The 12,752-nt window shown below is 37.5% G+C and overlaps 1 protein-coding gene across 1 annotated transcript; it reads right to left on the bottom strand.

Annotated features, from left to right (window-relative positions):
* Positions 1-670: 670 nt before the first annotated feature.
* On the bottom strand, positions 671-3,834 carry LOC141406380 (uncharacterized). The gene is made up of 2 exons (XM_073991721.1): positions 3,757-3,834; positions 671-3,686 (listed from the first exon to the last, which is right to left on the bottom strand). Exons 1-2 carry the CDS (start codon positions 3,802-3,804, stop codon positions 3,222-3,224), a joined length of 513 nt encoding a protein of 170 aa, XP_073847822.1. The 5' UTR covers positions 3,805-3,834; the 3' UTR covers positions 671-3,221.
* Positions 3,835-12,752: the final 8,918 nt, after the last annotated feature.

The following is a 12,752-nucleotide window of genomic DNA, read 5'->3' as shown; positions in this document are numbered from 1 at the left end:
AATACATTTGCATCTTAAATTTCCATGTAAAATAATTGCAGGAATTGAACAACGGAAACATCACTTTTTGCTCCATTCCGAATGCTCACGAATATCTGCACACAAATTAATTATATTTTTATAATCGACGAATGGGCTGGGCCCATAACCTATTAGATTTCAAGAAAAAAATGTCTACACGTCAGTTCAAGAATTAAAGACAGAATGAATAAAATTTATTGACAAATTTTTCTGATACAAATGTTCATTTTCAAATGTTACTTTGATTTATAAAAAATATTTTGTTGACAAACAGTAAATTCAAACAAGTACACAAGTGTTAGATAACACACTTTGTGTACGGATTTGTTTTCTAATTAAATTAACATTTGTTTCATCTACTTCATCAGAAGATGATAATAAAAGCACAGAGGATTCCATTTTATTAATTTTTTTTTTCTTAAAATATTGCGCCAACCAGCAATTGTTTTTTAATATTTCTATTTGACACCAACCACCGTACATTTATTAAGGTAGATGCATTAGCAATCAGTTATAACAATGTCAAAAAGATTTTGCAATAATAAATAATTTCGTACATTTTCGTAGCACGACTTCATTCCGAAATTATTGTTCAATGTATTATTCAAACAATTCAACAGATATTCTATAATTTTCATTCATAATTTTGTTTTTTTTTTTTTTTTTTTTTAAATTTTCGTTTTAAGTTAAATATTTATTTTTGGGCTCTACCTTTATGAATTTATCGATAACAACGATTTTTCCTTCTCGACCGAGTCCCATCATACCAATATTTTTCCGTGTCGACATTTTATTCACGAGTAAATTCTCGATCGAATCGCATCTCATAATTAGGCCCCAGGTAAAGTAAGTACTACAACAAATACAACTCAACAACAACCACATAGGAATTTGTTTTTGTTTGTAACGTTAGTGTCAAAGATAAATGTAAACAAAATAAGGAAATGTCTTTAAATTATTGGAATTTAAAAAAAACTAATATTTTTTCACATTTGCTTGAATATTTTGGAAAACATGAATGAAAACTCGTTAGATTTTCAATTTGAATGTTTCCATAACATTCAACTAAATATGTACATAATATCGCGCAGAAAGTAGAATTCTTGCAAATATGTTTGAGGTCGCTGGAAATTTATTGAAAAAGGAGAAGCTGTTTCAATCTTTTGTTTTGGAAAACAAAAAACATATGTTTATTAGGGCTTTAATTTTTTTAAACTTATCAAAATACCACAACATATTAACAAATGTTGTACCGCCTCTATAAGCGGTGTTTTAGTGTGCAGCACGTCGTTCGGACTTGGAGGAGGTTGCGTGTCATTTATATGAAGAAGTCTTTATGGGAAATAGTTTTTTCTGATGAATATATTTTTTCTTCAAAAAATATATATCCCTAATATACATCGAATATAGAAATAAATATAAAAAATGTCGTATGGAATTTGACACTAACATTACAGCCCAGTTCAGTCAGCTGGGTATTGCTGTTACCTTTTCTTGTTCCAACATGGGTAAAAGTGGAAAAAGAGAAAACTGTCAAAATTTCTCTCTTTTGGGCGCTATATGAAGGCGTGGATATATAACGACAAATTTCAAGGGGAATTTGTTATACCCCCAACGAAGACTAAATACTAAATTTCAGCAATTTCGGTGTGATGATGAGGTTAAAATCTTCAAAATACCGAAAATCGGGAGGTACCGTTATATGGGGGCTATTTAAAAAGGGTGACTTACACTCACAATTCTCTGTTGGAATGTTTCATACCTCTGCCGAAGACTAAACACCAAATTTCAATCATTTCGGTTGGTTATTATGACTAAAACTTTCAAAATACCAAAAATCGGGAGGTACGGTTCTATGGGGCCTATATCAAAACGTGGACCGAGCATCCCAGCTTTTTGTCCTCGAGATTGTATGTCAACAATAAGTACGTGTACCAAAATTGATGCACCTACGATAACTCCTAATATTTTTTGCCACAGTTAATATGAACTCGCGACATAGTGCGTCGTCACAATTTGAATTGTAATGACGAATATAGTAGCTTTGGTTAGGCGCATTTTAACAAAAGTGGTCAATATTAAAGAAGACATGTTGAGCTTTAAATTGATCCAATTGCGTTACTAAAAGTGGTCAAATACCAGAGATGTAGAAAAAGACGCTCAAGTACTCTAATTTCCAATTTGTTGGATTTTATTTCCATGACGGATATGTCCGCTTCTGGAAATAGACTATTTTATGTTTAAATTAAGACATTTGACTTGGTGAACTGTCTCAATTTTAATATTTTGAAACTTTCGTTTAAATGAGAAATATCTTTGCTTCTACATATTTGCTTTATAACAAACGTGTATCTTACTAATTAAGAAGACCAGCAAGGCTTTAAATCAAAGCTTTACCAAGTAGGTTGTCGACAGTGTTCAAATATAAAGCACATAGCAAAATGTGTCAAGATATGCCAATATTAAATTTTTGAAATTTTTCTTTAATCATCTTTTTATTTGCAATATTAAGACTCTAAACTTTGGAACTTTCATCTTTAAATTAATACAGATTGTGTAGATGTTATTGACTCAGTTCTTAGAATTTTCTATAGGACATATGTAGCATTAATGTAACTAATCCATGCACATTTACGAAAATAGCTTGATTTCAAGAGTGCTATAATTATTTTGGTTCACCTGGTATAAAAGTCTGGGTGTCTGATAACTTTAGTATGCCCCAAAAGAGTGTTTACCGTGAAAAGCTTATAAACAGTGCTAGTGATGTAGGGTATCACATAGTCGGCCCCGTCCCGACTATAGCCTTTGCTCACTTGTTTGAGTACAAATATACAAACTAAAATTTTTACTAAAGTAGGGTGCAAAGAAATCCGCGCCGTAATGATTTTTTTCATTTGTTTATCTTCACAACAATATTTTACAGCATTTATGAACTTTTGTTTTTATTTGAATAACTTTAAACAAATATGTACCTTGTCGTTTGTTATTGTTGTGATTAGAACTGATAAGAAGGCATGCATCATTGTTGGGGAAACATAATTAAAGGGAATTTTGAAACGAGGTTTTTACAATGAAAATTAAATATTATTAAATATTCCAAAATTCGTTCGAAAACGGCCATTTATTGACGATTTAAGAACATCTAAAGAGAACAGAACATACGCCAACGTACAAGAATGCCGCCCCTTTGTTTGCCCAAATCAAATCGAGTTGAATGCAGGTGATGATGACGAAGATGAACCCGCTGGTATCAGTTGTTCCATTTCATTGTGTTTATCTCGCAGACATGACAAAAAGTCTTTAGCTTCACCATTGACAAGGTTGGCACAGTCAATGAAATTCGTTTTGTTGTAGATATCCATTCTTAAATCCTTCTCAAAGGGATATATTTCCAATTGCTGTTGTTGTTGTTGCTGTGGATTGTTTTGCACATTGCGCAATTCGTAGTCATTTAATTTTTTATAAAATTTTGAAAATGCCTTAGATTCCGCCAAGTGTGCGGCATAAAGTTCAGGTTCGGCGTTACGCTTTTCATAGATCTCTGTACACAAGGCAGGTAAATGAGGTAGCAATTGTTCAATACCATCCATATCGAAGTCACAGGTTGTTGCAAGTGAATCATTTATTTGGCATTGTATGCCACCGCTTAAGAAGATGAGAAGGAGCTGTAAAAGAAATGTTTTGAGTAATATTCGATAAATAGTCTTTGTTGATTTGAGGCGTTATCTCACTTACAGGTAACCAAATCCAATCACTTATTTTCATATTCTGACGAAATGTCATGTTTATGGGCGCAGAGAAACAAACTGACTGATTGCGATATTTGAGGTGTACCCCAATGTGGGCTTTACTTTTCAAGTGGTCTTGTGTGTTTAGTATATCAGTGCACTGTGGTCTCAACCAGCGACTAAAATAGAAAAAGCATTAGCAACAATTTTTATTTTTATCTGAACAATTACGCGCATTGTAGTGTGGTAATTAGCTATCAAAGGTATATATAAAAATTTCAGAAGTAAAATTACAATATATTTTATATTTTATCCTAATGTGTACCCACAATGACGATTTTTTGCAAGAAATTCTGCTACCCATAATTTTAAATGTCAAATTATCAGAAAGGGTCAATAGAAGCAACCTTTCTTTTAGAATGGGTCTTTGGAAGCCTTTCTTTTAGAAAGGGTCTTTGGAAGCACCCTTTCTATTAGAAAGGGTAGTTGGAAGCACACTTTCTTTAGAAAGTGCCTGTGAAAGCACCCTTTTTTAGGAAGGTTCTTAGGAAGCACCTTTTTTAGGAAGGTTCTTAGGAAGGACCCTTTCTTTTAGAAAGGGTCTTTGGAAGCACCCTTCCTTTAGAAAGGGTCTTTGGAAGCACCCTTTCTTTTAGAAAGGGTCTTTGGAAGCACCCTTTCTTTGGAAAGGGCCTTTGGAAGCACCATTTCTTTTAGAGAGGGTCTTTGAAAGCACATTTTCTTTTAGAAAGGGGTTTCGGACGCACCCTTTCTTTTAGAAAGGGTTTTCGGACGCACACTTTCTTTTAGAAAGGGTCTTTGGAAGCAACCTTTCTTTTAGAAAGGGTCTTTGGAAGCACCCTTTCTTTGGAAAGGGTGCTTGGAGGCTCCTTTTCTTTTAGAGAGGGTCTTTGGAAGCACCCTTTCTTTGGAAAGGGTCTTTGGAAGCACCATTTCTTTTAGAGAGGGTCTTTGAAAGCACATTTTCTTTTAGAAAGGGTTTTCGGACGCACTTTTTCTTTTAGAAAGGGTTTTCGGACGCACACTTTCTTTTAGAAAGGGTCTTTGGAAGCACCCTTTCTTTTAGAAAGGGTCTTTGGAAGCACCCTTTTTTTAGAAAGGGTCTTTGGAAGCACCCTTTATTTGGAAAGGGTGCTTGGAAGGACCTTTTCATTTAGAAAGGGTCTTTGGAAGCACCCTTTCTTTGGAAAGGGTGCTTGGAAGAACCTTTTCTTTTAGAAAGGGTCTTTGGAAGCACCCTTTCTTTTACAAAGTGTCTTTGGAAGAGCCCTTTCTTTTAGAAAGGGTCTTTGGAAGCACCCTTTTTTCCAGAAAGGGTCTTTGGAAGCACCCCTTCTTTTAGAAAGGGTCTTTGGAAGCACCCCTTCTTCCAGAAAGGTTCTTTGGAAGCACCGCTTCTGTTAGGAAGGGTCTTTGGAATCACCCTTTCTTTTAGAATGGGCATTTGGAATCACACTTTTTTTTAGAAAGGACCTGTGGAAGCACCCTTTCTTTTAGGAAGGTTCTTTGGAGGGACCCTTTCTTTTAGAAAGGGTCTTTGGAAGCACTCTTTCTTTTAGAAAGGGTCTTTGGAAGCACCCTTTATTTGGAAAGGGTGCTTGGAAGGACCTTTTCTTTTAGAAAGGGTCTTTGGAAGCACCCTTTGTTTGGAAAGGGTGCTTGGAAGCACCTTTTCTTTTAGAAAGGGTCTTTGGAAGCACCCTTTCTTTTACAAAGTGTCTTTGGAAGCGCCCTTTCTTTTAGAAAGGGTCTTTGGAAGCACCCTTTTTTCCAGAAAGGGTCTTTGGAAGCACCCCTTCTTTTAGAAAGGGTCTTTGGAAGCACCCCTTCTTCCAGAAAGGTTCTTTGGAAGCACCGCTTCTGTTAGGAAGGGTCTTTGGAAGCACCCTTTCTTTTAGAATGGGCATTTGGAATCACACTTTTTTTAGAAAGGACCTGTGGAAGCACCCTTTCTTTTAGGAAGGATCTTTGGAAGGACCCTTTCTTTTAGAAAGGGTCTTTGGAAGCACCCTTTCTTTCAAAAAGGGTCTTTGGAAGCACCCGTTCTTTTAGAAAGGGTCCTTGGAAGCACCCTTTCTTTAAACAGGGTATTTGGAAGCACCCTTTTTTTTGGAAAGGATATTTGAAAACAGCCGTTAGAAGCACCCTTTCTTTTAGAAAGGGTCTTTGGAAGCACCCTTTCTTTAGAAAGGGTCTTTGGAAGCACCCTTTCTATTAGAAAGGGTAGTTGGAAGCACACATTCTTTAGAAAGGGTCTGTGCAACCACCCTTTCTTTTAGAAAGGATCTTTGGAAGCATCCTTTCTTTAGGAAGGATCTTTAGAATCCTTTAGAATTTCTTCTAGAAAGGATCTTCGGAAGCACCCTTTCTTTTAGAAAGGGTCTTTGGAAACAGCCTTTCTTTTAAAAAGGGCCTTTGGAAACACCATTTCTTTTAAAAAGGGCCTTTGGAAACACCCTTTCTTTTAGAAAGGGTCTTTGGAAGGACCACTTATTTTAGGAAGGGTCTTTGGAAGCAACCTTTCTTTTACAAAGGGTCTTTGGAAGCTCCCTTTCTTTGGAAAGGGTCTTTGGAAGCACGCATTCTTTGGAAAGGATCTTTAGAAGCGCCCTTTCTTTTAGAGAGGGTCTTTGGAAGCACATTTTCTTTTAGAAAGGGTTTTCGGACGCACCATTTCTTTTAGAAGGGGTCTGTGGAAGCACCTTTTCTCTTAGAAATGGTCGTTGGGAGCACCCTTTCTTCTAGAAATGCTCTTTGAAAGCACCCTTTCTTTTAAAAAGGGTTTTTGGAAGCACCCTTTCTAAAAGAAAGGGTCTTTGGAAGCACGCTTTGTTTAAGAAATGGTGTTTGGAAGCACTTTTTCTTTTAGAAAGGGTCTTTGGAAGCACTCTCTATTTTAGAAAGTGTCTTTGGAAGAACCCTTTGTCTTAGAAATGGTCGTTGGGAGCACCCTTTCTTCTAGAAATGATCTTTGGAAGCACCCTTTCTAAAAGAAAGGGTCTTTGGAAGCACGCTTTCTCTTAGAAATGGTCGTTGGAAGCACTTTTTCTTTTAAAAAGGGTCTTTGGAAACACTCTTTTTTAGAAAGGACATTTGAAAGAACCTTTTCTATTAGAAATTGTCATATGAAGCACCCTTTCTTTTAGAAAAGATCTTTGGAAGCACTCTTTCTTTTAGATACAGTCTTTGAAAGCACCCTTTGTCTTAGAAATTGTCGTTGGTGGCACCCTTTCTTCTAGAAATGGTCTTTGGAAGCACCAATTCTTTTAGAAGGGGTCTTTGGAAGCACTCTTTCTTTTAGTAAGGGTCTTTGGAAGAACCCTTTGTCTTCAAAATGGTCTTTGGAAGCACCCTATCTTTTAGAAAGAGTCTTTGGAAGAACCCTTTCTTTTTGAAAGGGTCATTGGAAGCACTCATTCTTTTAGAAATGGTGTTTGGAAGCACACTTTCTTTTAGAAAGGGTCTTTGGAAGCACTCTTTCTTTTAGAAAGGACCTTTGGAAGCACCCTTTCTTTTAGAAAGGGTCGTTGGAAGCACCTTTTCTTTTAGAAGGGGTCTGTGGAAGCACCTTTTCTCTTAGAAATGGTCGTTGGGAGCACCCTTTCTTCTAGAAACGATCTTTGGAAGCACCCTTTCTTTTAAAAACGGTCTTTGGAAGCACCCTTTCTTTTAGAAAGGGTCTTTGGAAGCACGCTTTGTTTAAGAAATGGTCTTTGGAAGCACTTTTTCTTTTAGAAAGGGTCTTTGGAAGCACTCCCTCTTTTAGAAAGGGATTTTGGAAGCAACCTTTCTCATAGAAATGGTCGTTGGAAGCAGCCTTTCTTTTCAAAATGGTCTTTAGAAGCACCCTTTCTCTTAGAAATGGCCTTTGGAAGCACCCTTGCTTTTAGAAGGGGTCTTTGAAACCAACTTTTCTTTTAGAAATGGTCTTTGGAAGCACCCTTTCTTTGAGAAAGGGTCTTTGAAAGCACCCTTTCTTTGAGAAAGGGTCTTTGGAAGCACCCTTTCTTTGAGAAAGGGTCTTTGGAAGCACCCTTTCATTTAATAATGGTCTTTGCAAGCACCTTTTCATATAGAAAGGGTCATTGGAAGCACCTTTTCATATAGAAAGGGTCATTGGAAGCATCCTTTCTTTTAGAAAGGGTCTTTAGAAGCACAATTTCTTTTAGAAATGGCCTTTGGAAGCACTCTTTCTTTTAGGAAGGGTCTTTGGAAGCACCCTTTCTCTCAGAAAGGGTTTTTGGAAGCACCCTTTCTTTTAGAAAGGGTCTTTGAAAACACTTTTTCTTTTAGAGAGGGTCTTTGGAAGAACCCTTTCTTTTTGAAAGGGTCTTTGGAAGAACCCTTTCTTTTTGAAAGGGTCATTGGAAGCACTCTTTCTTTTAGAAATGGTCTTTGGAAGCACACTTTCTTTTAGAAATGGTCTTTGGAAGCACTCTTTCTTTTAGAAAGGACCTATGGAAGCACTCTTTCTTTTAGAAAGTGTCTTTAGAAACACCATTTCTTTTAGAAAGGGTCGTTGGAAGCACCCTTTCTTCTAGACATGATCTTTGGAAGCACCCTTTCTTTTAAAAAGGGTTTTTGGAAGCACCCTTTCTTTTAGAAAGGGTCTTTGGAAGCACACTTTGTTTAAGAAATGGTCTTTGGAAGCACTTTTTCTTTTAGAAAAGGATTTTGGAAGCAACCTTTCTCATAGAAAACGAAAGGGAGCTTGAAAAGACCATTACCAAAGGGGTCCAACCTTTGGTAATGGTATTTTCAAGCTCCCTTTCGTTTAGAAAGGGTCTTTGGAAGCACCATTTCTTTTAGAAAGGGTCTTTCGAAGCACTCTTTCTTTTAGAAAGGGTATTTGGATGCAACCTTTCTTTTAGAAAGTTCTTTGGAAGAACCCTTTCTCTTAGAAATGGTCTTTGGAAGCACCTTTTATGTTAGAAGGCGTCTTTGGAAGCACTCTTTCTCTTAGAAATGGTCTATGGAAGCATCCTTTCTTTTAGAAAGAGTCTTTGGAAGCACCCTTTCTTTTAGATAGGGTCTTTGGAAGCACCCTTTATTTTAGAAGGCGTCTTTGGAAGCACCCTTTCTCTTAGAAAAGGTCTTTAGAAATGGTCTTTTCAAGCTCCCTTTGGTTTAGAAAGGGTCTTTGGAAGCACCCTTTATTTTAGAATGGGTCTTTGGAAAGGGTCTTTGGAAGCACCATTTCTCTTAGAAATGGTCTTTGGAAGCACCCTTTCTCTTAGAAAGGGTCCTTGGAAGCACAATTTCTCTGTTTTTAGAAAGGGTCTTTGGAAGCACCCTTTCTCTTAGAAAGGGTCTTTGGAAGCACCCTTTATTTTAGAAGGGGTCTTTGGACCCCTTTGGTAATGGTCTTTTCAAGCTCCCTTTCGTTTAGAAAGGGTCTTTGGAAGCACCATTTCTTTTAGAAAGGGTCTTTGGAAGCACTCTTTCTTTTAGAAAGGGTCTTTGGGTGCAACCTTTCTTTTAGAAAGGGTCTTTGGAAGAACCCTTTCTCTTAGAAATGGTCTTTGGAAGCACCCTTTATTTATAAAAGGCGTCTTTGGAAGCACTCTTTCTCTTAGAAATGGTCTATGGAAGCACCCTTTTTTTTAGAAAAGGTCTTTGGAAGCACCCTTTCTTTTAGATAGGGTCTTTGGAAGCACCCTTTCTCTGTTTTTAGAAAGGGTCTTTGGAAGCACCCTTTATTTTAGAAGCGGTCTTTGGACCCCTTTGGTAATGGTCTTTTCAAGCTCCCGTTCGTTTAGAAAAGGTCTTTGGAAGCACCATTTCTTTTAGAAAGGGTCTTTGGATGCAAACTTTCTTTTAGAAAGGGTCTTTGGAAGAACCCTTTCTCTTAGAAATGGTCTTTGGAAGCACCTTTTATTTTAGAAGACGTCTTTGGAAGCACCCTTTCTCTTAGAAAGGGTCTTTAGAAATGGTCTTTTCAAGCTCCCTTTCGTTTAGAAAGGGTCTATGGAAGCACCCTTTCTTTTAGAAAGGGTCTTTGGAAGCACAATTTCTCTGTTTTTAGAAAGGGTCTTTGGAAGCACCCTTTCTCTTAGAAAGGGTCTTTGGAAGCACCCTTTCTCTTAGAAAGGGTCTTTAGAAATGGTCTTTTCAAGCTCCCTTTCGTTTAGAAAGGGTCTATGGAAGCACCCTTTCTTTTAGAAAGGGTCTTTGGAAGCACAATTTCTCTGTTTTTAGAAAGGGTCTTTGGAAGCACTCTTTCTCTTAGAAAGGGTCTTTGGAAGCACCCTTTCTCTTAGAAAGGGTCTTTGGAAGCACCCTTTATTTTAGAAGGGGTCTTTTCAATCTCCCTTTCGTTTAGAAAGGGTCTTTGGAAGCACCATTTCTTTTAGAAAGGGTCTTTCGAAGCACTCTTTCTTTTAGAAAGGGTCTTTGGAAGAACCCTTTCTTTTAGATAGGGTCTTTGGAAGCACCCTTTATTTTAGAAGGCGTCTTTGGAAGCACCCTTTCTCTTAGAAAGGGTCTTTAGAAATGGTCTTTTCAAGCTCCCTTTCGTTTAGAAAGGGTCTTTGGAAGCACCCTTTATTTTAGAATGGGTCTTTGGAAGCACCCTTTGTTTTAGAAATGGTCTTTGCAAGCACCCTTTCTTTTACAAAGGTTCTTTGTAAGCAATACTTTTGACGTCTATGGGGCTTTTTTGCGTTTTTGGACCAATTTTTAAGGAAGTATGGACTCGCCGCATACACAACATGTTGCCAAAAATTTAAAAATGATCCCAGACGAGTCCTTACTCCTTACACTCTTTTCTTGTGGGAAATACCCGAAAGAGTGGTCCGATGTATCGTAATTCGATACGATGCACACAGTGTGGATCGTGTGGATCAAATTGGTTTCTCCTTTCGAGGGTTATCATACGTACTACCCAGGATCCATTGCCGAACAGACGGTTATCCCTGGCTACGAAGTTTTTCGGTAATTCACACACACACGACCCGAACGCAAAAATTAGCGTGCAAGAGAGAGTGAATGTTTTAATGTATTTTTGTTTTGTATCTTGCGTGTATACAAACTTACTAACACACTGTCATAAATTGCCAATGTATCTGTCTGCCCTCTTGGTCGACATTGTCCTAGACATATCCTTTTATGAGGGCTGTTTAATGCAAACAGCCGCAAAATCCATACTTGGATAACAGAGACCTCCAGCAAGAAATCCATTGCATGGCCAGGAATGTCGTGTTGCTACCGAAGAGAAAATTGCGGCATATAGAGCTACTCTTTAATCCGTAGCAACGCGTAAACGCCCGAGAGGGGTATAGGAGAAAATTAGAGAGGGGAAACGCAAAAAGATTAATATAAAGCAGCATTCGACAGCCCCATACGCTTAAAGGAATTCGTATGAACCACGAGGTTTCGAGATACAACGATTGTGTTGCAACGCAATCTATGCATAGGTCTGTATGTCATTCATTACCTTCGGTCGATGCTTAGCCGATAGGATGTTTTATTCTACAGTTTACTATCAACACATACGACAGACTTGTTTCTAGCTTAATGGTAGCTACATATTTCAAAATAAATTTAGAAAACTACATATTTTTTTAAATCCTTAGAAAGAAAAGAATTGCCAACTGTAATTTAACAGGTTTTTAAATTATTTAGAAGTTAGTAGAGACACAACCCAAATCCGAGTTGCCAACGAATTTACATTATTTCGTTAAGTTCAACGACGACAACCATTGTAGTGCATAATGTTTCCAACAGATGGCACTATTTATCCTAAACTAGGAAAATTAATTCAGGGGAACCGAGCTAAAACGGACTTTGATTATACAGACTAGTATACATACTTATGCACATATGTATAATCTAGGAATGCTTCTAAAAACAAGTAAAAAAGTATCAGTCGGCTTTGCCGACAGAGATATACCCGTCAGCCTGTGTGAATTGTAATTTTCATCTACGGACAGAGCGAATGTATTTAGACATGTATTGGACATTTGAACTTGCCGACAAATACATATGTGGATTAGGATTAAAGTTCAAAAGTGTTGCTGAGGAGGTAGTTGAAGAAATGGACCCACATAGTCCATTATGAAAGTGAATCTTATTTTGGGAGTCATATCTTTTTGCCCACTAGTCATTTCACTGGGTCATCGTGTAACTTTTAGACCAGTACGCTATGAAGCATGGACTTGTGCACAGAAAATATAATGTCGCTGTAAACCGGACCACAACGAACACCATCGGTATACATTTCCAAAGGATCTTCGAACAGACCCTAAACTACACTTAAACACAAATCTTAAAATTTTGTGGTGGAGGTACCTTAAGGGGAAGACCGATATGGGTCATTTTAGAAGTTAAACTAAATTGGGACAAAATATTAGCAGATCTAAAGTTTTGACCAAATTGGATGCCCCGTTCAAGTGATATCGATATTTTTTAAATATTGGGGAAAAGTACCGGAAGTTGTGGACCGGTATTGCCCATCTTCGAACTGAACAAATCGGTTGATCAGTTCGAGAGTTATCGTGCTCTCCAGACACTACACATGGTGCCGTAGGAGTTTTTTTTACACTTTTCGGTTTGTTTTCTCAAGAAGTATGGACTTGCCCCTAAAAAAATTTTACCGTCGTAATGAGGCAGCGAATGCAAGTTGCCTTAATAAAAATCAAAGTGATTCGAGAGCAGGTCTTAAAGTGAACTTATCCGAAATTTTGTGTGGGAGGTACCCGAAGGTGCGGACAAATATAGTCCATATTTGAACCTGATCTATATCCAGTAGATATATTAGGATGTGTAAAGTATGGACCACAATTTGTCTGAATATTTTTGGACTTTTATCGGGGAGGTACCTGAAGAAGTGGACCGACAAACTTAAACTATGTTTGGACAAAATATTACTAAGGCCAAATTTTGGACCGAATCGGCAGATCCGTTCGAGAGTTATCTTGCGCTCCAACCACACACACGGTGTCATAACGGTTTTTTTGCAACTTTCAGGCTATTTTATCAGGA

The sequence above is a fragment of the Musca autumnalis genome, unplaced genomic scaffold (assembly GCF_047663935.1).
Source record: "Musca autumnalis isolate F117 unplaced genomic scaffold, ASM4766393v1 scaffold_5, whole genome shotgun sequence".
NCBI lineage: Eukaryota > Metazoa > Arthropoda > Insecta > Diptera > Muscidae > Musca > Musca autumnalis.
The sequence above is the reverse complement of the archived record's forward strand: the minus strand, read 5'-3'. Positions and strand labels throughout refer to the sequence as shown.

What these genes read in the sequence shown, in the direction of transcription:
- LOC141406380 (XM_073991721.1), bottom strand. Translation starts at nt 3,804, where the DNA reads ATGACATTTCGTCAGAATATGAAAATAAGTGATTGGATTTGGTTACCT. An exon ending in GTGATTGGATTTGGTTACCT is followed by an intron (nt 3,687 to 3,756) that starts GTAAGTGAGATA and finishes TTTCTTTTACAG; the next exon opens with CTCCTTCTCATCTTCTTAAG.